This window comes from Diabrotica virgifera, chromosome 7 (genome assembly GCF_917563875.1).
Source record: "Diabrotica virgifera virgifera chromosome 7, PGI_DIABVI_V3a".
Classification (NCBI taxonomy): Eukaryota; Metazoa; Arthropoda; class Insecta; order Coleoptera; family Chrysomelidae; genus Diabrotica; species Diabrotica virgifera.
In genome coordinates, this window is record NC_065449.1 from 203,087,265 (window position 1) to 203,114,287 (window position 27,023).

The window sequence follows — 27,023 nt, forward strand, 5'->3', positions numbered from 1 at the left end:
AAATGTTTAAAAACAATAGTTATAAACAAATTAACGTTTCTCAGAAAGTTTTTATTATATTATAATTTAAAAAAATAGCTAAAATGGGCATTTTAAATATCTTTAAAATGAATGCTTTAAAACTTTTTTGCAACCATTTGTAAAAAAGTTATGAAACAGCAAAGTTATCATACGATTACTACTGTGTTTATACTTTTTTTAATTCTTTCAAAGCGTAGAAGTGAGTTTAAAGTACAAGCTAATTATTTACAAAAAAATATCGATTATCAGTTTAATAGTTATATTTTAATTAAAGATTATAAATATATTTTTTTGTAAATTACACGCGCGAAAGTAGAGTAACACAGTACTGTAGCTAACATTTTCACTCGGAGCGATGACCGGCCGCGTGATGTACAATTTTAATAAATAATGCATGCTGCGTGTCAGTCGCTTGGAGTGAACATTTTAGCTCCGACTCTGTATCAGGCCTACGTTTGCGCTAAAAATTACAAAAAAAAGTGTTTTTAATCTTTGATTAAAATATAACCATTGCAGTAATTTTTGACATTCTTTGTGAGTAATTAGGCTGTACCATAGACTCACTTTTAAGCTTTGAAACAATTAAAACTAATTATAAACAACGGAGGTTTCGTATATTTATTTTGCTGTTTCATAACTTTTTTGCAAATGATTGGAAAATTTTTTTAAAGCATTCATTTTCAAGACCTATGAAATACGCATTTTAAGTATTTGTTTAAATTAGAATATAATGAACAATTTCTGAGAAATGTTAATTTGTTTATAACAATTTTTTTTAAACATTTAAAGATTATGCAAAAAAATGAAAAATTTATATTTTGTCGACAAAATATTAAATAGACATCACACCTTTATAACTTTTCTAAGTTTGATCAATATCTCATGATTATTTTGGTTGTTATTGCGACTGTAATTTGTTAGTTAACAATTGAATTGTTGCTAAAATATTCGTTCCATTTTCACCGGCTTCTGAACTTAGAATCTATAACAAGAAAGCTTTTATTTCACCAAGCTATATAATTATTGATAAATAATTACTGGCCCAAAAAATTTATTTGAAAATTCGAGATTTTGTTGGGAAAACCCACATTTTCCGAGGAAAATTTTCGTCGGACCAAATCGGGAAAAACATGTCTCTATGCAGAATTAAATTGGGGTGAATTTTTATTTGAGTGTTTTTGGTGTAAAGTTAAAATCTTCCGAGTTATAGAGCAATAATTGAAAAAAATAAGATTTGTTGGCGCCATTTTGTTTATAAAAAAAGTAGCACACTATATGCGGACTTTGCATACCTATATTAATAATATATAGGGTCTTATAGTTCGATTCCAGCAAGAAAATTGTTGGTAAATAACCTTTCTTTGTACTTTACTAATTAGACCAACGTATTATAACTATTTTTTTTTTCAAAATTTAAAGATTATGCAAAAAAAGAAAAATTTATATTTTGTCGATAAAATATTAAATAAGCATCTCATCTTTATAATCTTTATAAGTTTGATCAATGTATCATGATTATTTTGTTTATTATTGCGATCGTAATTTGTTAATTAACAATTGAATTGTTGCTAAAATATTCGTTTAATTTTCACCGGCTTCTGGAATTACAATCTATACCAAAAAGCTTTGATGTCACTAAGTTATTTAATTATTGATTAATAATTACTTACCTAAAACTTTATTTGAAAATTAGAGTTTGTGTTAGGAAAACCCGCATTTTCCGAGGAAAATTTTCGTCGGAGCAAATCGTGAAAAACATATCTCTATGCAGAATTTAATTGCGGTGAATTTTTATTAAGCTGTTTTGGTTGTAAAGTTAAAATCTTCGAAGTTATAGAGCAATAATTGAAAAAAATACGATTTGTCGGCACCATTTTGTTTATAAAAAAAGTAGCACACTATCTGCGGACTTTGCATACCTATATTATTAATATATAGGATCTTATAATTCGATTCCAGCAATAAAATTGCTGGTAAATAACTTTTCCATGAATTTTGCTAATTAGCCCAGAGTACTACTATTTTCTAATAAGACATAAAGAAGTAGGGGTAGATACTTGAAAAGTTAATTATCATTATCATTCATGGCTTTTCTACATGGCCTCTATTTTGAATATTTCAGAATATCCGTCAGGAAAATCATAGCATGTAATTTGTCTTTAAAAGGACAACCACACGCAATGATGAGAGTAAAATTCTTCTATGAGTGATCCCATATTAAATCATGAGGAAAAACCAGAAAAAAACCTCATTATATTATACTGACCTTAGTGCATTCGTCAGACAGTGAGGGTATTTGGCTCCGAATTTCATCCTACTGCATCAATTATTTACTTATATTTTCAGTGTAAGTAGGGAATAGCTCAATAAACAAAATCTACCCTATATTCTGTGGCGCTTTTATCTTGGGGGTGGTTCCCACCCCTTCTCGGGGGTGGAAAATTTTTTGGTCAAAGTAACTACGGATGTGGCTAGAAAACCTAATTCTAAGCAAAAACTGTTTATCAAAAAAATCAAAGAGATTCATTTCTTTAGAAGACTTCTAGTTATAATACCTACAAAAAGAGATATGGTAGGTCGAAGGAAATTTTTTTGGAGCATGCTCAAATCAGTGTATTCAACTTAAAATAACAGAGAATTGGTCAATTTTAGGGATTTTACAAATAGAACAAAAATTTAGGGTTTTCCAGATAACAATTTTATTTTTTTTTCATTACTATATCTCTCTATAGTTTTCGAGTTGCATGGAGAAAAAGGAAGATTTTGAAGGAAATTTAAAAATGTGCTCTATAATTTGATATTATTTTTTTTTCAAAAACCGTGCATTTTAAGCCCGTCCAAATTTTTGAACATAGAAATAACACTATAGTAAAAGGTATTGCAGAAGTAACATGATGCATTTAAATCTGGTGGATGAGGGGTTAAATATACCTCGCATTTAATCTTAAAATAAATTAGTCATCAACTCTTATAGTCATAAGTCTAACTTTTTAAGTTATTAGAGCTTTTATTTTTTTTTTTGGTAAATATCAGTATCTGTACATTGATAAATTATAAAATATTATAAAACTATAAATATGGATTAATGAAGCACATTTTTCTATAATATATTATATTTTATTAAAAGAGCTTTTTAACAGACATGAATTTATATTATCTACAGTCGGAAAAATGAAAGAATGTCGATGAACGATCACATCAATTACTTATTTTGTATTTGCTGTCTTTTTCTATAACAAACGTTTGTTATTTATAGAAAAGCACAGCAAATACAAAATAAGTGATTGATGTGATCGTTCATGGGTATTCTTTCATTTTTCCGACTGTAGTCGTATTATTTGCTAATTTAATACTGGATAAGAATTCAGGTACATAATTCCACACTGATTTTTATTACGAGGTATCCTAATATAACCTTCTTCCCCCCATGAGATACCCCATGAATTTTTTAAAATCCAATAATCTACTCCATCACTGGTGTCATATCCGACAACAAGAACGTCTATATTTGGAAAACCTTCGCACTCGGCATCGTAAATTCCACCTCCAAAAAATCGTAAGTTAGTACCATTGATAAGAGAACTTATTGGTCCAATAGTAGCTAAAACAAAAAAAATAATTATTATTTTCTAACCTGTCAAAACAGATAAACCTTCCAACAATTTCCATAAAAATATTAATTTTTAAGTCAATTTCTTTAGGCAAAATAATGTCAAGTAAGTACAAGTAAATTGAAAAAGGCAGAAATTAGTAGTACAGTGGAACTCCGATAAGTCGGCCTCCGATAATCCGGAAGTCCGGCTAACCCGGACCGATTTTCATCAGACAAAACAAACATTTTTTGAGTTTTTTAAGAAGAAATAAACAATACTGTATACAACTGTACGTAATTTAGATGTATTGTTTATATGTATTTCATGTTTTTGCAATTATAATGTGTATTTGTTTATTATTTATATGTAGTTTATTAATTTTTACCATATTCTCCGGTTAACCCGGATATTTGATAACCCGGATCGGCCGCGGTCACCATTAATCCGACTTATTGAGGTTCCACTGGACTCACAAAAACAGCTTTTAATTATTAGCCGTTGATATAATATATCGCCTATTACAATATTATAGTAGCCATAATCTTGTTAGATATATTTTTAGGTCTCAAAAATCAGATACGTTACATATTGTCCAATTGCCAATTAATTTATTAAATAACAGTCACCTTGTACATGAGTTAAATTGTTGTAAGTATTTTCTCACGAAATCATTTTGTCTGTCGCGTTAATAAAATCCCCATTATATTGTTACCACCCAGTGTAATTATTACCTAAATATTTTATTTCTTGCTCGGTTTATGACGCTATTATGAATTCCTGTATAAATACTCGTTACGTTTTGACGAATTAGTCGTTTGCTTCTATTTTCAAATGTAGAGACTAATCCCTTAAAAAGATACCGAAAAGTGTGCCGTTAGGTGAGTAAAAGTTTCATCTATTTCGACCAGCCACAAAACGCTAAGTAACGTGTCTTCTAACCATTTAAATATTTTCGATAAAAATGCATACTTTCTCAAATCTATTTACTTTTGCGTTTTACATTAAGGTGCGAAGACTCTCATTTGCGCCCGCTGCTAAAGAAGAAATGTCATTTGTGTCACCATATCTGTTAGTTAAGTTTGTGAATCTTAATTTGGTAAGTGAAATGCATTTATTTTTGTACTATCGTCAATTTGAGTTTTTCCAACCGCATACTTTTCGGCCAATTTTCGCGAACTTAAACCATACTTTCTACTTTCAATGATTATATTTATTTGGTCTCTTAGCGACAATCGCTTTCTCTTTTGCGATATAACTATAGCAACTTAAGAACCTTTCTATCGCCAACCCTAATTATGCAGGTTATTAAATTCCTTTTTAGATAGATACAATATGTAATAAATAGTATTAAGGATTTACATCAACAAACTGACAAACATATTTTGGCCGGTATTAGCAGGTAAATTTTTATGATTTGAGATTATTTGGTCACGCCCGTATATACCAGGTCATAAATAAGCGAGTCCACATAATATAGTTGGTTTGAATAATTTTGAAAATCTAGTAAAGGTGGCCGCTTTTGACAGGTGGCTGTTAACACATGCCATTGACAGGTTTGACTATAGAAGTGTGTAACTCACCCACAGCATTATAAAGCGTAGTTTCATTTGCATTGAGTTCTACATGCTCTTTAGTTTTAGCAAGAGTTGGACTTGTGATTACATCTTTTAAACAGTCTGCATCGAGACCTTTATATGGATATTGCTCTTCTGAGCATAAACCTTGTGCTTCTACGTCATAAAACGACCAAGTCGCCATTCCACTTTCACATCCTTGGTTCCAACTAGAACAGTCCAACAGTTCTTGTGCACTTAGGTTGACAAGCTGATTGCTATGTATGGCAAGTTGTCCTTCAAGTGATCCGCACTATATGATCGAAATAATAAATTACACAAGATAAATAAATATAAATATAAAAAAATAAAATAAATATATATGTATCTAATAAAATGAATAAAAATATAAAAAATAAATAAATATAAAAGCATGTCAATGTAAGAATAGTATTAATATCGTATAATATGTATTTTTTAATGCGTTTAAAATAAATTTCTAAAGCCCTCAAATTTTCTTTTTATGGTCATCAAAGTGTAGCTCTGTGCACCGATTTCTTGCAAGCAGTTCACTCGCTAGTCAATATTTTCAATCAACATCACTGCAAAAAATACTAGAATTGATCCATCTCCACTATTCCTGGGGGAACTTCAATACCAATAACATGGGTCCCTTCTCATATCGGCATCCAAGGAAATGAGATTGCTGACAGTGCTGCAAAAGAGGCATCTACATCCAACTTACCCATCTATACCATATCGGCTTTCCAGATAAAACATTTTTTTTTCTTAAATTTCATGCATAGACAAATATTTCTAGCATGGGTTGCCTATCAAAATCGTGTCATAGCTATTTTTAAAGGGGGACCGTTCCGTAGGGGTAGAAATCAATATTTCAAGCACATTTCGTTTGAAAATATGGTAGAAAAAAATTCAACGAAAAATATTGAAAAATAAGCCAACGGCGGCAAATTTTTAAAGACAGCTCAAAAAACAATGACTTTTGCGGTGGACATCAGAACTCATCGTTGGATCATGGTAAACAAAAAATTCGAAAAGATTTTATTAGCTTATGAGTTTCTAGACGTAATGCTGTCGAGATTTTTAGTTTTATCGAATTTTGACCTTTTGATATCACTCAGAAGTCAAACCAACGAATTTTTTTGTGAAACAACCAAAAAATGGTGAAAATCAACATATTTATTATTGTGAAACAAAAAAATAAGCACAAAACCAAAAATATATCGACAGTGTTACCTTAAGGGATGTCTAAAGAAAGTACATACAAAATTCCAGGTGGGTTGGTCAAGTAGTTTTTAAGTTACATGTCTACAGGGTTTGAAAAGAGAAGTTTTGAGCAAAAAGCGTTTAAAGTATTGTCAACTTTTTTTTCAATTTCTTTTTTGTCTGTCAAATCGTAAAGTGAAGCACACCGGAATATGTTTTTGAATCGCGGGGTAATTTACAAAAGAAAATGAGAACAGCTGTTGACCGTTTCTTACTACGCTAAAGCGCGCTGGCGAAAACTTGTTTCAAAGCGAGTTGAAGTAGGGAGGTAGGGAGACAGTGTTAAATATCCATATCTTCGACTCGCATTGCAGCAGATTCGCGCCAGCACATTTGAACGTAGGGAACAGCGGTCAACAACTTTTCTCATTTCCTTTTGTAAATTATTCCGTGATTCAAAATTATATTCCGGTGTGCATCATTTTACGATTTGACAACCAAAAAAGCAATTGAAAATAAAGGTTGATAATACTTTAAAACCTTTTTCCTCAAAATTGCTTTTTTCAAAGACTGTAGACATTTTAACTCAAAAGCTATGTGACCGACACACCTGGAATTTTTCATATATTTTCTTTAGACATTCCTTGAGGTAAAGCTGTCGATATCTTTTTTGTTTTATGCTCTTTTTTTGTTTAACAATAATAAATATGTTAATTTTTACCCTTTTTTGCAAAAAAAAATTCGTTGTTTTGACTTCTGAGTGATATCAAAAAGTCAAAAGACGATAAAACTAAAAAACTTGTTAGCGTTATCTCGAAAAACTCATCATCTAATAAAATATTTTTGAATTTTTTTACCATGATCCAATGATAAGTTCTGATGTCCACCGCAAAATTCATTGTATTTTGAGGTATCTTCAGAAATTTGCCACCGTTGGCTTATTTTTCAATATCTAGTTTTCCTTGAATTTTTTCTTGAATAATCTATGAATTGTACTAAATATGCTTATTTAATTTAAAAATACATTAATTCTACCATACTTTCAAAAAAATGTTCTTGAAATATTGATTTCAACCCCTACGCCCCCCCCCCCCTTTAAGGATAGCTAAGACACGATTTTGATAGGCAACCCATGCTAGAAATATTTGTCTATGTATGAAATTAATTTAAAAAAATGTTTCATCCAGAAAGCAGATGGATACAGATCGACCAGATCGATCCATATTCGGATCATAGACTAACACATTTGACGCACGGTCATTTTTTGTCCTCAACAGACCAACAGTTATGCTCCCACTGCAAGAATACTCTTCTCACATGTTATCACCGTCAAGCACATTCTCAAAAAATGTTAACACTCCCAAGCCAATCGCTCTGCCAAAAATATAAACAACAATTTAAAAGAACTTCTCATCTGTTCAAGCCGACTCTTCTTCTTCTTCTTCTTCTTCTTCTTCTTCTTCTTCTTCTTCTTGTCTTTGTCCTTATGCCTATTACGTCGTCGGATTCAAGCCGACTCAAAAGTGTAATAGACTAAAGACAAAATTGTTTAACAAAATTTAATTCACATAATATTGTTACTCTTTAATTATTTTTCTTTATGTTTAAGTATGTGTAATGTAAATATTCATAGCTATGTACTTTTGTAAACATTAGTTTCCGTGTCAATGACCAAAGATGTCGAAATACGTTAATTCGAAATAAAAAAATAAATAATAATAGTTATTTATGTATCAAGGGCATTGAATAGATGTATATACCCTAAGGGCGACAAGCTTATAAACTCGAGGGCCTAAGGTCCTCGAGTTTATATGTCGCCCGAAGGTATAAACAATCTAATAATGCACGTGTTGCATACCAAACTTTATGTCATACCGGTTCATTGCATCAATTAAAGTTTTAATTTTATTTTATATTAATTAGAAGTAATATTGTATCGCAGCAGGTATTTAGTACCGTTGCTAGGAAAGTGATGTTGGTTAGCAATTTGTTATTAACCTAAACAAAGTTTTTCTATGTGACATTGCCAAAAAAAGTCAGAATGAAAGACATTCGATATTTCTGAAGAAATAGTTAAAAAAAAAACAAAAAAGCGACTGAGAATCTGTTACCGAAAAAATTCAACAAAACGTAGGTACAAGAATACGCTAAATTTCAACAATGGATGTAGAAAATAATACACTACCCAATGATACGGCACCCCAATAAACCATTATTGGGGTGCCGTACGTGTTAATACTCATCCGCTCTGAGCAAACTTTTTTGGAAAATACGAATATATACATTATTTTAAGCTATTTTCGAAAAAAAAAATTGCGGATTATCCATTCGTTATAAAAAACGACTTTGAAAATCGAATTTTATACACTTCTTAAGAACGCCATATTGATAATTACATGTGACGTTGCTGGATGTTGCCAAATCTATAAAAACGTTTAGTATTACAAGTAACGAATATAAACGCATTTTTAACAACATTGTAAGTGGAAAAATGCTCACGACAGGTACACTTCAAAATACTCATGCAAATGGTGACTGTTAGGCGAAGCAACGAAGTATTAAAAAGCCCAAAATCTAGGAATTTTGTGCAGTAAAATGAATCGTCATGCAACGTTTTTGCATTCGATCAAGGAGAGTGTCAGGACAGTTTTTGAACTAAATTGACCTCCGGGAGATGAAGATTTCCATAAGAAAAATGCATTCAAAGTGCATCTCGAAGGAATGAAAAATGAAAAATTTATTACTCAGAAAATATTGACAGAAATGAGCAGCGGCGGCCGGTCAGGGTCGGCAGGGTCGGCAGTGCCGACCCACACATTTATAGATATAGATTTTTTTAATATTTGTATCTGTGAAGTAAAAAAAATCTGTCATATAATACAGACTAAATTTTATTCATGGTTTTTAAAAGGATTTGATCAATCCGAGCGTTAAGTGATCCCTGCGCATAACAGACTTCTCAAAAAATGAATGATCCGAGCCATTCATCTGACTTTTCGGCTAGCCGTACTCAACTCATCCGTAGCTTGACGATTTACACGTAAAACTCAACGAAATAACAAGTCGATGAGCAAGCGAACATACATTCTCTCCGTAGGCATAAGCGGCAGGTACGGCACATTTTAAGTCTGCCGGTCGGTGTTTCATTTGGAATCATCGACAGAAATTGTCAAAAATAATCACGCCGTTTTACGTCGTTTAATTGATATTGTAATTTTTTTAAGTTGTCAGGAATTATCATTTAGTGGACATGATTGATCGAAGCATTTGTTAAAACTCAAAGTAATTATAGAGAATTAATAAAATTGTTTTAGAAATATTTACTTTCTGATTCGAAGTGTATTCGTAATACAGAATGAACTAATATACATAATCAAATAGTTACATTTTGAATAACGTTATTGAATCTGAGATTTAGAAAACCATTTGCTTTTCGCTGGAAGTGGATGAAACTTCTGATTATCATGTCATTCACAATTATCAATTATTGTTGTTCGGTACGCGTTACGTGGTAATATTAAATATTATGAGAGGTTTTTAGGTTTTAGAGACGTGAGTAAAAGCAATAAGGCAGAATAGATTTTTGGTGTTTTAAAGAACAGATTAAAATTTTTTGATATCAAAAATAAATTGGTAGGGCAAACTGGGGCAATCTTATGACGGCGTTGCTGTGATGTGTGGTGAATTGAATGGTCTCCAGGCAAAAGTTAAAACTATTGCATCACAAACTTTATTTACTCACTATTATGCGCATATAATGAATTTAGTTTTGCATGATACCATCGTCTTTTCTTGCCAGTTTAGCTCACCACGGACTACTGCTTTAGAACAAATTTGTTTCGAAAAAAAGCGAACAGTTTGTCAGACGCGATGAAATTTTAAATCTCGGTTAGTTTTATCTAAGCAGATTATCTCATATCTCTGGTAGTTTTAGTATCTGTAGCAGATTTTCTTGAACAGCTTTTGGAAATTTTTGATTTTACTATCGAAGGCGACGAATTTGAAAGTGGCGATACCTCGATCCGTGAAGCAATCCTTGAGAACTTTATTATATAATTACTCTTTTAATATTCTTTTAAATATTTTTAAGACAGAGTTTGCCCAAGATATTAATTGTTGTTCAAAATCATCAACTGACATTATTAATTCCAAAAATAGAATACGAAAGCTGGTGCAAAATCTCAGAGATTTTTGTAATAATAGTAGCTTCCAATATATACGCAGTGACGTTTTGGATTCGCTTGATATTTCCGAACCATCCCAAAAAAGACAACGACATGATACATATCTCGAAAAACGAGTAGGTATATCTTGAAATTTTGGATACCTACTATTATATACAAATAGATACTCGTTTTTCGAATTTTGAAGATTTGCAAATTTTTGACCTCTTTGACGATTCAAAATTTAAAAGTTACCTTCGCCAAAGAATTTCCAAGATATTTATTGTTACAAGTTAGGCACTTAAAAATTATGCCGATCTAAATATTTTCAGAAAGTGGGATAAGTTACAAAATATGTATGTATAATTTTATGTAGTAAGTACTGCAATTCATTACATCAAACTGTCCATCAATTTTCTTATTACCACCAATTTCTGCCTCAAATAAACGGGATTTATCTTGTCTCAAAAGAATCAACACGTATTGTCGAAACACCATGAAACAAGAGAGAATTCAAGTACATCAAATAAAAAAAAAACAAAAAACAACAAAATCTCCTATGATGATTTAAGCCTTTTAGTTTGATGGTATACCTATATGAGGAGACAAAAAAACCTTGCCGACCCTGTCTCCAAGGCCACGAGCCGCCACTGGAAATGAGTACAATTTTTATACTCGTGGGTTTTGGAGGTCGTTGAACACGAATTTCATCTTGGCGATGGACTCCAAAGCACCTGGTGCCCAGGGTGGAACTCGTCGTCTGGAATTTTTATCTTATAATCATTCAAAATCACTCGATAACCATTACTCGGGGGGTTTTTGCGGTCATTGAGAACGAACTTCATGCCGGCGATGCTCTCCGAGGTACCTGGTGTACAGGGTGGAATTCATCGAATGGAGCTTTATTTTATAATCATTCAAAATCAGTCAATAACCATTACTCGGGGGGTTTTGGGTATCGCTGAGTACGAATTTCATGTCGGTGACGGTCTTCAAGTTACCTGATGCGTAGGAAGAAACTCGTCACCTGGAGTTTTATGTTATAATTAAAATAAGTAAATAACCAATATTCGGGGGGTTTTGGTGGTCAATGAGTACGAATTTCATGACGACAATGGTTTCCGAGGTACATCGTTTACTATTGAAATATTCATATTTAGCGACCCCTAAAAACCCCCCGAGTAATGGCTATCGACTGATTTTGAATGATTATAACATAAAAATCCAGGCGACGAGTTCCACTCTGAACACCAGGTACCTTGGAATACGATTTTCAACATGAAATCCGTGCTCAGCAGCCCCCAAAACCCCCGATTAATGGTCATTGGCTGGTTCTGAATGATTATAACATAAAACTCCAGGCAACAAGTTTCACCATGAGCACCAGGTACCTCGGAGACCATCGTCGTTATGAAATTCGTGCTCAGCGACCTCCAAAATCCCCAAGAAATGGTTATTTACTGATTTTGAATGATATAACATAAAATTTGTGCTCAGTGACCACCAAAACCCCCGGGTAATGGTTCATTATTGGTTCGTAACTAAATAATACATACACAAGATTAAACCGGTATGACATAAAATATATTATACTTACAGCACTGAAAGCGTAACCAGCACAACAGATTAGATCAAAGTCAAAAACACTTTTAACAGATGTAACGGCATTTTTCGTTCTCCAATCTATAGATGTTGGAAGATCATCATCGCTAACTTCCAAATTAACTCTACGTTCAACATTTTCAAGCAACTCATTTATGGAAGTATTATTTCTCTTAATCAACCTATTAAATTCTTCGTCAGTCCAGTCAGCGAACTCAGTAATTTTCAAATAGTAGGAGGATTCCCCGCGATGGTATTTTACATTGTGTTTTTCAATTTCACGCAAATTTTTTTTAAATATTAGAAAACGTAGTTTGTCTTCTTTTACTTTATAACTTCTAGAGAAATTTACCTAAAAAATAAAAAGCGTTTCTACATCTTATATATAGAAAAGAGTAATAATAAACTACTAGACCATGCAGTAATCAGGTTAGTATTACAGACTCTGTCGATAAATAGTTAAAATTTAGAAGATATAAATTTGGGTTGAAAACGTCACTTTAATAGAAGGAACTCTAGTAAGAAAGTCAATCAAAAACATAGTAAGAGGACTTGAGTTTTGGGCTAAATGTGAACCTCAAATATATGACACTAAAATGGTATTAAATATATGTTAGTAGAGAAGATTTATTTATTTATTATTATACGGGATAACCCCATTAACAGAAAAATTACAGTTAAATATTAATACATTTCCAAAAGGTAATAATAAATTCAATGTGTTAAATATGACTTAATTAATCTAAAAAATAGAGAGTTAGAAAAGTATAAAAACACTGAAAAATTTCATGTCACGAAAATTAATATATAACATAAATATTGACTACAAAAAAATATACAACATACAAACATAACACTTAAGGGTATAAAAATAACATCACAGAGCAAGAGATCTTTTTAATTGATTTAGAGTTATATTAAATAAATCAAGTTCGTAATTATTTAACAATCCCATATACCTATCAAGTGGGTTGTGAACGCCATACAATGTTCTATGGAAAGGTATTTTAAACATATTATGGTAACGGAGAGCTTGATAAGGAACATTAAAATTAATCGGACTTAAAAGATTGGGAGAATCTATAAGTCCATTTATGATCCTAAAAATGAAAACAGCACCTGCTATGTCACGGCGTACCTTAAGTGGAGGTAGGGACAACTGTTGTTCAAGAAAAGAATAATCGTGATTGACAATGATAGTTTGTGTATAGTAAGCACATGATCTCAAGAATCTATGTTGTATTCTCTCGATAGTATCAATATGAGTCTGGAAATAGGGTGACCAAACCACAGAACTGTACTTCAAGAGGGACCTTACTAAGCTACAGTAAACAAGCCTAGTAGATTCAATAGAGAAGAATTTGCAATTTCTTGTAACAAATCCCAAAAGTTTAGATGCCTTCACAGATACAGCATTTATATGCTCCACAAAAGAAAGCTTCTCATCCAAAACAACACCCAAATCCCTAACGGAAGATACATATTCAAGTGGCTGATTATTAATGATGTAACCTGATTCAATTCTACTGACTTTCCGAAAGAAGCTTATAAAACAGCATTTCCTGGCATTCAAGAAAAGTTTGTTTCGAACACACCACTCCTGCAGTCTATCAAGATCCTCCTGCAACAACGCCTGGTCCAACAAACCATCCACAGGTCTCCAGAATTTCAGATCATCAGCTAGCATTAAGCATTTACTATTCAAAAAGCAATTATTTATATCATTAACAAAGATGATAAAAAGAAGCGGAGAAGTATGGCCACCCTGAGCAACTCCGGAGCTTACTGTAATAATTTCAGATAAATAGCTACCAATCTTTACTCGTTGAGTACGCCCCGATGAGGAGTTCTTAATCCACTCGACAAAGTTAACATCAAAACCCACAGACACCAGCTTTTCCAAGAGTATCTGGTGATCAACACGATCAAACGCTTTCGAAAAATCCGTGTATATGGCATCTATCTGTTTACGATCCTCCATTTGACACAATAAGTCAGACTGATACTTGACCAAGTTCGTCGCAGCAGACCTTTTTATGCGAAAGCCATGCTGCGAATCGGAAATTAATCCGTTACACAACCAAGAAAGCTGCTTGGCCACCAGGCTGTCAAAAAGCTTGGGTATTGCAGACTGAATGCATATGCTGCGATAATTTTCACTAGTAATACCACTAGAGGTCAAATTATTTCCGGAAATTTTTTTGAGATCATGAATATTTTGAAAATTTCTCGAGTCGCAGACGAGGGAAATTTTCTAAAAATATTCATGATCAAAAAAAAATTTCCGGATATTAATTTGACTTCGCGTGGTATTCGGTAAGAAAATTCCACACCAAATTTGCATTTGAAAATCCAAAGCTGCATGAACAGATTAATAGCGCGCCATAGCTTTGTCAGCAATTATTTAGGCTTTCAAATTCGTAATTTCTACTCATTGTAGTTGCATGGGAATACCATTTCAAGATGGAAAATAGTATATTCTTCAATTTTACATAAGTTTTGAGTAACTACAAGTGATAGAAAATGAATCAAAACTAAATTATGTAAACAAATAAAAACCAGTCTGTCAAAAATGTTCTGTTATTGTAAACGTCAAAAAATTTCCACTATAATTCGCTGTTGGGTACCCCACGAGCAAAAAATTTCCGATAAAATGCCTCCGTTGCCATGGTGATCTGTCAAAATAACGTATTTTGATTGGTTCAAAATTACAGGTGTGGAATTTTCAATGTTATCCTTTTGCCCATTTTTATAAACAGGTATAACGTAGCTCTCCTTCCAAGCAGCCGGAAACATAGGTGTCGCTAAAGACCTGTTAAACAGTAAATGCAAAGGTATGACTAGAGTACAGACACACTTTTTCAAAAGATAATTAGGCACACCATCAGAACCAAAGAAGAGCAAAAAACGTTGAAGGAGAAGTTGCTCCGTTGGAGAAGGGCTGTTGAAGAAGGAGGACTTAAGGGTAGCAGGTCAAAAACGAAGTATATATGTGGTTGGGAGTAACAGGAATGGTTGGGGACATAGAATTACTTGGAGGAAAACTAGGACGAATAGAAGAATTTTCAAGGCCATCCTACAAGCCATCCTGCAAAGAAAATATTTGAAAAGCGAGGTCCAATAAGAAGAAAAACATCCTGGTTAAAGAACCTTAAAACCTACTTGTTCAGCTTTTCCGCAGTGCTGCATATAAGATAAATATTTCCATGATCAACGCCAACACTCGTCACGGACATTCACATCAAGAAGAAGAAGGATAAATTAAATACCTTGGCTCCTACATAACAGAAAATGATAATAGTCAAATACTTTGGCTCCTACAGACGCTTGGTTTAACTGGAAGCAAATGAGCGGACTACTCTGTGATCTAAAAATCGGGGAATAACTGAAAGAAAATATATACAAGAGTATAGTGAGACCTGGGCTGAAATGGCTGGACTAAGAAAACAAAATCTCACTGGTGCACTTTTGGATAGAGACGGGGTTGCTATAACAGAGACCGATGAGAAAGTACAACGTTGGGCAGAATACTTCGATGAACTGTTCGATGATGAATGAGGGTACCTGGAACACATAGAACTTACTTGAGGAGAAATAGGTCCAGATATTACAAGGGAAGAAATAATACATGCGTTAAAAACAATGAAGAACAGGGAAAGCCCAGGACCTGACATGCTTCCTAACGACCTTTTAAAAATTATAGATGAGCAGCATATTGATGTTTTAGTGGTACTCTTAAACAAAATTTATAGCTCAGGCACATTACCCAAAGAATGGTTGACTTCGATCTTTATTTGCCTCCCTAAAAATAAAAACGCAAGAGAATGCGGCGACTACCGCACCATTAGTGTGATGTCCCATGTGCTAAAGTTGCTACTGAAAGTCATCCATAACTGAATATATCATAAACTGGACGTAGACATTAATGATACGCAATTTGGGTTTCGCAAAGGCCTGGGAACTCGTGAAGCTTTTTTTTACTTAACATACTTACACAAAAGAGCCTGTACGTCAATCAAGATATATATGCTTGTTTTATTGACTATAATAAAGCATTCGACAAAGTACGACATAAACAATTAATGCATGTCCTGGAATCAGAGAAGCTGGACTACAATGACCTCAGGATTATATCGAATTTATACTACAAACAACGAGCAAAAGTACGTGTTAACGACCAGCTGTCAGAGAAAATTGAAATCAGACGTGGAGTGAGACATGAATGCGTGTTGTCGCCAATTTTTTTAATGGCTACTCGGAAGAGATCTTAAAAAACCTCTTGAGGGTGAAACAGCTGGAATAAAGGTAAATGGAGTTTCCATTAACCCGGCATTGGTCGCTAGGTAGATTGTTACGCGAGTGGTCGCGCGTGAGATTTTCTCTCACATATCCAAATTTTGCCTTTTTTTACAAAATAAAATTTTTAAAACAGCTTTTAAACTTTTTTATTAACTAATAATAAGAAAAAAATAATATAACATAATATAGATAATAATATTATAAAATAAAAAGAAATAATCGGAATTAAACAAATATTAATCAAAAATGAATAACCATTTTCAATTTCGTTGCAAAACGAAAACACAGCCGAACCATATTCTAGTCCAATCAGAGAGTGCTGCAAGCACCCCTACCGGTTTCGAAACTTATTAGTCTCTCATCAGGAGGCACATATGCTGCTCTCTCTGATCCAACCAAAACAAACCCCAGCGTGCACTCCCGGATTGCAACGAACGAAATGGCATAAATGCCCTAGCGGCAACTGCTAGCAAAAGACTAAGTTTTCACTCTAATGGCATATAAAACGACATAATGCTATTCTACACCCCACCAGAATGAAAACAATGGGAACCTTCTCTGGTTACACCTCCGAGGCTTCTACAATTTGCAAGCCATACGGATGCTGAGACTAAGGAAGATGAGGGAATTCTACAATTTACAATTCACGTCCCATCTGCTCAGCGCGGTAAAGTTCCAACGAGAATGGTTCCCTTCATACTCCACACAGAGTAAATGTAAAACAAAAATGAATAACCATTTTCAATTTCGTTGCAAAACGAAAACACAGCCGAACCATATTCTAGTCCAATCAGAGAGTGCTGCAAGCACCCCTACCGGTTTCGAAACTTATTAGTCTCTCATCAGGAGGCACATCTGATACAACCAAAACAAACCCCAGCGTGCAGTCCCGGATTGCAACGAACGAAATGGCATAGATGCCCTAGCGGCAAATATTAATCAATCTCCGTATCTTGATAATTTACGGCACAGCACACAAATATAACAAGAATGCTCTGGAAAAATTGATTGATGACAATAACTACAATTTTTTTTACACTATTTCAGGTTTTAAGTGCCAAAATAAAATTAATTTTTATGTACAGTTCGTAACGCGGGTGGTCGCTTGATGAGAGAATGTCTCACTTGAAGGGCGCTGACTCAACAATTGGGTGATATTAGGTCAAATGAGTCACTATCTAAGCGGACGAGTCTATTAGATTGTCGAGGGAGGATAGTTAGGAGACTAGAAGGAACTACAGAGCGTATAATTTTTCAGAAAAAAAATTCTGTGCCATTTTCTGAAACCGTGAGAGAAAATCTCATATAGCGACCACTGGCGGGTTAACAACATTAGATATGCGGATGACACTGTCATCTTAGCTGAAAATATTGGGAATCTTCAGAGGCTGGTGACCAGAATAGCAGAGTTTCGACAAGAATACGGGCTAACAATGAATGTTAAGGAAACAAAGTTTATGGGAATATCGAAAACTCAAAGAAATAACGAAAATCTCTTCATAAACGGATCCAATATCGAACGAGTCGACCAATATACATACCTTGGAACAATGATCAACTCCACAGGAGATTACTTACAGGAAATCAAAACCAGAATAGAAAAGGCTCGAGCAAATTTTAACAAAATGAGAAAAGTGCTCTGCACAAGGGATTTGAAGTTGAAGCTAAGAGTTAGGTTGGCTAGGTGCTACGTTTTCTCGAGTTCGTTTTATGGAATGGACCTTGAATGCTGCAACAATGAAAAAACTAGAATCATTCGAGCTGTGGGTGTACAGAAGCATTCTGAAAATATCGTGGACAGAACACGTCACAAACAAAGAGGTTCTGAGAAATATGAACAAAGAAATGGAAATCCTAAATACCATCAAAACAAGGAAAGTGGAATATCTCGGACATATTACACGTGGAGAGAGATACAGCTTGCTCCAATTGATTATGCAGGGAAAGATTCAAGGAAAGATGCAGAATATCGTGGCTGCGCAACCTGAGAGAGTGGTACGGATGTACATCAAATGAAATTTCAGAGCAGCCGTCTCTAAAATCCGAATAGCTATGATGATTGCCGACCTCCGCCGCTGAGATGGCACTTAAAGAAGAAGAAATGAAACCTGCGTTGGTGTACAGCGTTGAAGTGTGGCGTATGAAGAAGATTTAGGAGAATAAGGTGGAGATAGTTGAAATGAAAATGTTCTGGTGGATGCTGGGTAAGATTAGAAGGGACAGGATCAGGAACGACTTGATTAGGGAAAGAGCTGGGGTTACTACAGTTTTAAAAAATATTCAAGTACAAGGACTGCAATGGTTTGTAGTTTAAAAACTATAAGGAAAGAAGGATAGAGCTGTTAGAAGTTGTTGGAAGGAGAGGTAGAGGTAATCCGAAATGAAGATGGAAGGACAGTGTGACAGAGAACTTGAGAGAGAAAGGTTTAGGTAAAGAAGACACGATAGAGAGAAATGGTGAATAATAATAAGGAACAGTGACCTGTGAAAAGAGAAGAGCTGCGGAAGGAGAAAATTAAAATGAAAAAATTATTGTAATTCTTGTTTTGTTTTAAACTGACTATAATTTTTCTTACCTTAAATGAATTCCATACATTTTGATCGGACAGTGCATAAACTGACAAAAAGACAGTTGCAAAGATAATTATCGTTTTCATCGAAAAATTATCAGTAAATTTCCTGAAAATTATTGAGATATAAGCTTATTAATTTGTTTCAGAACCAAATAAAAATTAGCTAAAATATGGCAGGACTAATTCGAAGACAAAATAAACTGCAAGCAGTCCTACATATAGATAAAATTTGTCTGTTTATAATATCTGCGACATATTTCACAAAACTATCATGCATACACTTTAAATGATATAAAGTTTTTCATATTGTCTTCTTCTTCTTCTTCTTATACTTGTTGTAGATCTGTCGATCTGTTAATTCCGACGTTGAAGTATTTCTTGAGAGGTAGACTGCCAGCTATCTCTCCATCTTTTTGGTGGTCTCCCTGGTGGACGATTGCCTACTGGTTTTCCTTCTAGAGCAATTCTTGGTAGTCTGTGCTCCTCCATTCTTTTTATAGTAGGAAAAATGAAAGAATACCCATGAACGAATATATAAAACACTCTGTATTATCCTGTCACCGTGTCACACAAAAAATTGGCCAGCGCAAGTACATGTAATAATTATTGTTACATGTACTTGCACTGGACAATTTTCTTTGCGTCACGGTGACAGGAAAATACAGCGTGTTTTATATGTTCGTTCATGGGTATTATTTCATTTTTCCGACTGTACATGACTGATTCATTCTCTTCGTCTTTGCCTGCCCCATCTGACTACATCTTGCACGCCACATTGTTTCCTGATGATGTTGTTTCGTATTCTATCTTTTCTTGTCTTCCCGGCTATTGCTCTTAGTGTCTTCATTTCGGCTGTCCTTAGCATGCTTTTGGCTTTATTGGTGTCTTCTCTTGATTCAATGCCATAGGTAATAACAGGTCTGATGCAAGTTTTATAATTTCTAACTTTGCTATGGGTTATTCCAGAACACATCTCTCAAACATCCGGACAAGACAATGGCCTTGTTAATTTGTCCTCTTAGGTCCCTGGCTGGGTAATGATAACTTGATAACTCTACACCTAGAAATTTGAACTGGTTTAGCCGTTCTATGGGTTTCCCCTCTACGACTAGCTTGCATCTAATTGGGTCTTTCGCAATGGTAGTGCATTTTGTTTTCTGCATGGATATGTTCATATTGAGTCGTCGATATGCTTGATAGAATCAATAAAGTTGTCTTTGTAGGTCATCCTCGTTGTCTGTAATCAGGGCTGCATAATCCGCATAGCACACTATACTGATTCTACTGTGGCCGAGTCTGTATCCTAGTTGTAGCGATTACACATCTTCTATTATTTCATCCATTAGCATATTGAATAGAAATGAACTGAGGCTGTCTCCCTACCTGATTCCCCCTGGTGTTGGTATATTGGCCGTAGTGGTGTCGTTTGTTTTAATTTTTGTGGTTTTGTTATTGTTCATTTGTTTTATGACGTCAACAATGTTTGCCGGTATCCTTTTTTGTTTAATTTTCTTTATTATATCGCTAAGTCTGATGCTGTCCAATGCTTTCGTTAGGTCGACGAAGCAAATATATGCAGGTTTGTTATATTCTATCGACTTCTCTTTCACTTGTTTCATGACAAATTATGCGTCCGTCGTCGACCTGTCTTTTCTGAATCCTTGCTGTTCTTCTCTGTTCGTTATCTGTGATTCCAATTTATCCTTGAGTATGCCTGTGAATAACTTCATTGTCGTATTTAAGAGAGTTATTCCTCTGTAGTTGTCCGGGCATGATCTTTGTCCTTTCTTAAAAATCGGTATTGTGATACTGGTGTGTCAATCTTGTGGTATCTCCGCTCTCATGTTGCTCTGGTGTTTTTCATATTATGCACCCAAATAATGCAGCTAAAGGATATAAATGTGTACTTGAGCACATACAAGACAAAACATTCTGTATTCAGTTTAAAACTCAAATTTTAAATAAAGGTACCTAACCTCTAATATTGTCCCCCTAGACATTCCATAAAATGAGATCAATATAATATGGAGTTTATGAAGATTTTAGGTGAAAAACTAAAATCATGTGATTTTAATGCATAGAACACATAGGAGGGTTTAAGATTAAAATATATATATATATAAATTCGGGTTCAAAACGTCCTCCGACGTTGTCCGATGCCTTGTTGCCAATATCTTCTATCATTGCAGTTTTCATCTTCTAATCATCGTACAATCATTGATCGTCTTACTCCTTGTATCCATGTCGTTCTTGGCCTTCCTCTTTTTCTGTTTTCTGTGGGTATCCATTTCATAATTTTCTTTGGCAGTCTTTCCTCCCCCATTCTCTGAACATGTCCGTACCACGTTAATTGTTTCTTCTCAATGCATTCTACAACCGTTTCTTGTAAATTCGTTCTTCGCTTTACTTCCTCATTTCTAACCCGGTCCAATCTCGATGTTCTACTTGCTCTTCTTAGGGCGTCCATCTTAGTAGCTTCTAATTTTCGTTTTAGGTGTTCCTTTATTCTCCATGTTTCGGATCCGTATACCAATGTGCTCTTAATCATGGTGTTGTATATTCGCATTTTTCTTTGTTTCCCTATCTCGGTACTCCATAAAACTCCGTTCAATAATTTAATTATCGTTCTTGCTTTATTTATTCTGCTCTTAATTTCTGCACCTTAACCGATTAAAATATTCAATGTTCAAAAAAACAATGATTTTTCCATCATCTTCGACTTGTTAATGATGTAGTACCGGCATTTATTAATTTGATCTATTTTGTCCATTACCCAGTGTGTGTTTTACGTTATTTGTTAATTTTCCAAGCCATCTTTCTCACCAAACAAATGCTATGACATTGTGTTAAGATACTTTCCTTATTTGAGGAAACGCCCATGACGATATTCTAGGAAAGAAAGTCTTAGACAAGATTGAATAAACTAGGTGCTTGATATCTGCCTTTTATTTCTATAAATATCATACTTATTGTATTTTTTTAATTTTAATTTAATAGTTATTTATGATATAAGTGTTAAAAGTACACGTTTAAGGCACGCATGTGAAAGTTTGCAGAATGAGCGAAGCGAGTTCTGCAATTCACATGAGTGCCTTAAAAATGTACTTTTTAACACGCACATCATACAATATTTTTTCTACAAACGTAATTACAGGACAATATCTACAAAAACTTTTACTTGAACTGGACTGACATTCCATTTTTATATTTTTTTGACATTACATCAAAATTGCCTATACGGTCAATACCGAACTGCAGTGCCATAAAATTTTTAAAGCACTAGTGCCTTAAAGTAGCAAAATATAAACAGGGTAGAGTTATTACCGCAGTCAACAAACAATCAATTCACCACGTTCCTTCAACAGAAAAATAATTATCTCCTGCAACAAAACGTTCAACTTAACAACAAATAGAAAAGCAACAGCAAGCAATCCTTGAACTAACCAAGGAAATAAGACATTTGAGAGATCTAGTACAGCAAAACACTAAATCCAACAATTAATGGCTCAAATATTTAAAATAGCTTTATGGAACGCCAATGGGGTCATAAATCGGAAGAATGAAATTGAGGCATTTTTAAAATTTCACAATCTAGATATAATTCTAATATCTAAATCTCACTTAACATCAGAAAATAGTTTTAGAATACCCAACTATTTAATGTACAATGCTGCCCATCCAGACGCAGCAAGAAGAGCCAGTGCTGGAGCAGCTATAATCATTATAAAGGGTATAAAACACCATATTTTACAAAAGATTGAACAACCAGATCTACAAGCAGTCTCCATTGAAATAGAAGATTGGATCGGACCAATCTCGATAGCTGCTGTATACTGCCCACCAAATTATAGAGCTAACAAAAATTCTTTAAGTAATCTCTTTAACCAACTTGGTAACCGTTTCCTGGCAGGTGGAGACTAAAACGCCAAACATACTAGTTGGGGTTCAAGACTGTGCGCTCCTGGAAGAGGCAGGGTACTACATCAAATCATATCAGAACAACACTTGGACCATTTGTCTACGTATCAGCCTACATACTGGCCATCAGACCCGCAGAAAGTTCCCGACTGTTTAGATTTCTTTGTTACAAAAGGTTTCTCAAGGGGATATCTAAGTATCGAATCAAATTTTGATATAGAGTCTGATCATACTCCTGTAGTAGCAACTGTACATTCAGGAATTAAAGAAAAATAGCCTCTGCCCAAGTTGCACAATTACAAAACCAACTGGCAAGCTTTCAGAGAAAGGGTTGAACCAAATATTGAACTAAACATATCACTAAAGTCACCAGAAGAACTAGAAAAAGAAATCCAAAATTACACAACAACGATTCAGAAAGCTGCATGGAAATCAACACCTCCACCAACAAAAGCAAAACAAAAAATTAATTGTCCAATAAATGTCAGAGAAAAAATAATTGAAAAAAGGTATCTGAGTAGAACTTGGAAGCAAACTAGACATCCAGATGACAAGTTAAGGCTCAATAGAGCAGCATGACAATTGAAGGAACTACTAAAACAACTAAAAAATAACAGCGTTCAAGAATACCTAGAAAATTTAACGCCGTCAGATGCCAGCGATTATGCGCTATGGAAGGCTACAAAAAAATTAAAACAGCAACATCGTCATATCCCACCAATTAGAAAATCCAACGGAACATGGGTCAGAACAAACAATGAAAAGGCAGAAACTTTCGGCGAATACCTAGAAGAAGTTTTCAAACCTATACCAGCTGCTGCAACAAATAACGATCAAGAAATCTACAATTTCCTACAGAACCAAACCCCGACAGGAGAAAACACACTACACGCTTCACCCAAAGAAGTTCAAAACATAATCAACAATAATCTAATAAAAAAGAAGGCACCTGGCTATGACTTAATTACAGGTGAGGTAATTAAAAATCTACCTACCAAAGCAATTAAAATGCTAACTCAATTGTGTAATGCGGTACTAAGGCTAAAACACTTCCCAATGCAATGGAAAATTGCGGAAATTATCCTTATACAAAAATCAGGAAAACTTCCAAATGAGCCCACTTCATATCGGCCAATTAGTTTAATGCCAGTAATGTCTCAGATCATGGAAAAAATAATAGAAAAAAGACTTCTACAAATACTAACCGACAGAAATATCATACCCGACCACCAATTTGGCTTTAGGAAAGAGCATGGCACCGTTCAACAAGTTCACAGAGTGGTCAACGTTATAAATAAAACATTTGAAGAAAAAAGTTACTGTTCAGCAGCATTCCTCGATGTTAGCCAGGCTCTTGATAAAGTTTGGCATCAAGGACTGTTGTATAAACTGAAAAAGAACTTACCAGAGGAACTATATACACTCCTTAAGTCGTATTTATCAGAAAGATACTTTCGAGTGAAGTTTGAGTCAGCCTATACAAAACTATATCCCATCAGATCAGGGGTACCGCAAGGAAGTGTTCTGGCACCACAACTGTATCTGATTTACACAGCCGACTAACCCACAAATCGTGATACAACGACCACTACCTTTTCAGACGATACTGCAATCCTAGCAGTACACAAAAATCCCTTCGAAGCTGCTGCAAAACTCCAGAGAGTATTAAATCAAATAAATACATGGGCACAAAATTGGAGAATTAAATTGAATGAACAAAAATCAAACCATATTGTTTTTACAAAATGTCACGGTGAATCACCTACAGTAACAATAAATAATAAGGTAATTCCCTCAGTTACCTCTGTAAAATATCTGGGCATGCACTTGGACAGGGGATTAACCTGGAGAACCCATATATGGAACAAACGGAAACAACTGGGCATAAAATTTAGTAAGCATTATTGGCTTCTAGGGCGTAAGTCTAAGCTCACGACAAGAAATAAACTGCTAGTCTACAACACAATATTCAAATCAGTCTGGGCATATGGTCTGCAGCTCTGGGGAACAGCATCCAAGTCGAATGTATCCATAATTGAGAGATTCCAGTCCAAGGTGTTACGTTCAATAATCGATGCTCCGTGGTTTGTTACTAACTGGGATATTTACAATGCTCTGGAAACCAAAACCGTCAGTGAAGTGATAGTGGAGTTAAGTGCAAAATACATCGTACGTCTTGAAAGCCACGCGAATGTGCTTGCAATTAATTTATTAGACAACAGTCAGGAAACAAAACGGTTAAAGAGACAGACACCATTAGATTTACCGCACAGACATTAATATTGTTACAGTAGCTAAGTTAATATATGTAATACATAAATTTAATATTATCTCTATAGAGATGTGTGGCGCTGGTCACAATCTCTTCATGTCATTATTTCTCAGATAAAATGTGCCTATTGTTATATGTTATAACAGATTGCCTAATAAACATAAAAAAAAACTAGTGCCTTAAAGTAGCATTTTTAACGCTCGTATGGAGTGCCAAAAATTGCATTTTTAACACGGTTGTAGAAAAAAATGTTTAAATACAAATAAAAAACCATTAGTAAGAATTAAACATAAGAAACTGCAGATATTATGTAGACTAAAAAATGAAGAGATACAGAAGAAATTGTAGCAGAAATCACACTAAAATATATTAAACAAATTCTTAAAAATAATATGAACTTACATTTTCAACAATATGCACCAAACAAATAAAACTGAAGAATGTAGTTATATTTTTTATCTTATAAATCATAAGTATACAGATAAAGATAAATTTTATCAAATATAAAATGTGATGCTCTGATACAATTTTAAAATGACAATCATTACCATATTGCAATGTATTTTCCTGAACTATTCTGTCCTTTTATGTATTATCAGCATCATCAATGGCGTTACTACTCTTCGTTAGTCTTTGTCGCATTTACAGCCTCCCATTTTTATCAGTCCTGTGCCAATATTTCCTTTTATTCCACTCCCATTCTCTACAAATTCTCTGTCACTACATCTTACCCATTTTTTCCTTCTGTTCATTCCCAAAACACATTGTTTATAACGTATCATTTGTATCATTTTTTATACAGTATCCCTAAGATTTATAAGGTATATAATATACAATCAAACATATATAATATACAAAGAAACGTTGAAACCAATAAATCTAGTCAGTGAATTTGTTGTGTTTAGGAAAAAACACTCTTTGAACCTGAATCAATTTTGTTTAACTAACTGAACTCTAAGACAAAATCAAGAAATAAAAATAAACTGCGCGTCATAGAAAACGGGCACCCTAAAAAATGGGTCATTTTTGATGTCGCGTATCTCCTAAACCTGTTGTCCGATTTAAATGATTTTTTGAATATGTTATAGCCCTATTCTTTGTAAATATCCTTCTAATAATATTTTTGCTATACAGGTAAATTTTCATTGTATACCAGGTGTACGAATCAAACTGTGTTTTTTTCTCAAAGTTCGCAACACCCTGTGGAATATTGTAGCATTTATAAAATACTGAAATTAAAACCAAACTATAGCCTCAGGTTTTCTTAACATTATGATTTTTGATTCATTCACTTATGTTGGATAATACAAAAGTTATGTACTTTAACAACTAGCCATGTTCTTCATCAGTACAGGGTGTTATAAGTCTAAAGGGTTTTAGAGACTAAATATGTTCGACCAACTTCAAGGGGTAATTCTGCATTAAAAATAATAACAGTTTGCTTTATAATCATATATCCGCAAAAGCTTCGTTTCCGAGATACGGGATGTTAAATTTTTCTTACAAACTAATTATTTATTTATTGCTTTAAAACCGGTTGAGATATTCAAATGAAATTTGGTAGGTTTTAAGAGATGGCTATTGGGCATTTTTTGACATTCCACTAAAAATTTTATATTCACTATTGGAGCGCATACGGGTAATATGACCGATAATATTATTCGTATGCACGCCAATGGTGAATAAAAAATTCTTAATTGTATGTCAAAAAATGTTCAAAAATTACCTCTTAAAACCCACCAAATTTCATTTTCATATCTCAACCGGTTTTAGAGCATTAAATAAATCGTCAGTTTGTAAGA

The 27,023-nt window shown here is 34.0% G+C and overlaps 1 protein-coding gene across 1 annotated transcript; it reads right to left on the reverse strand.

The window, feature by feature from the left end:
• Positions 1–3,116: 3,116 nt before the first annotated feature.
• Positions 3,117–25,720, reverse strand: LOC126888817 (cathepsin L-like proteinase). The gene is made up of 5 exons (XM_050657216.1): positions 25,624–25,720; positions 19,035–19,137; positions 12,155–12,511; positions 5,195–5,480; positions 3,117–3,622 (listed from the first exon to the last, which is right to left on the reverse strand). Coding segments are annotated over exons 1-5 (1,008 nt in total). The 5' UTR covers positions 25,626–25,720; the 3' UTR covers positions 3,117–3,362.
• Between the last annotated feature and the right edge of the window lie 1,303 nt (positions 25,721–27,023).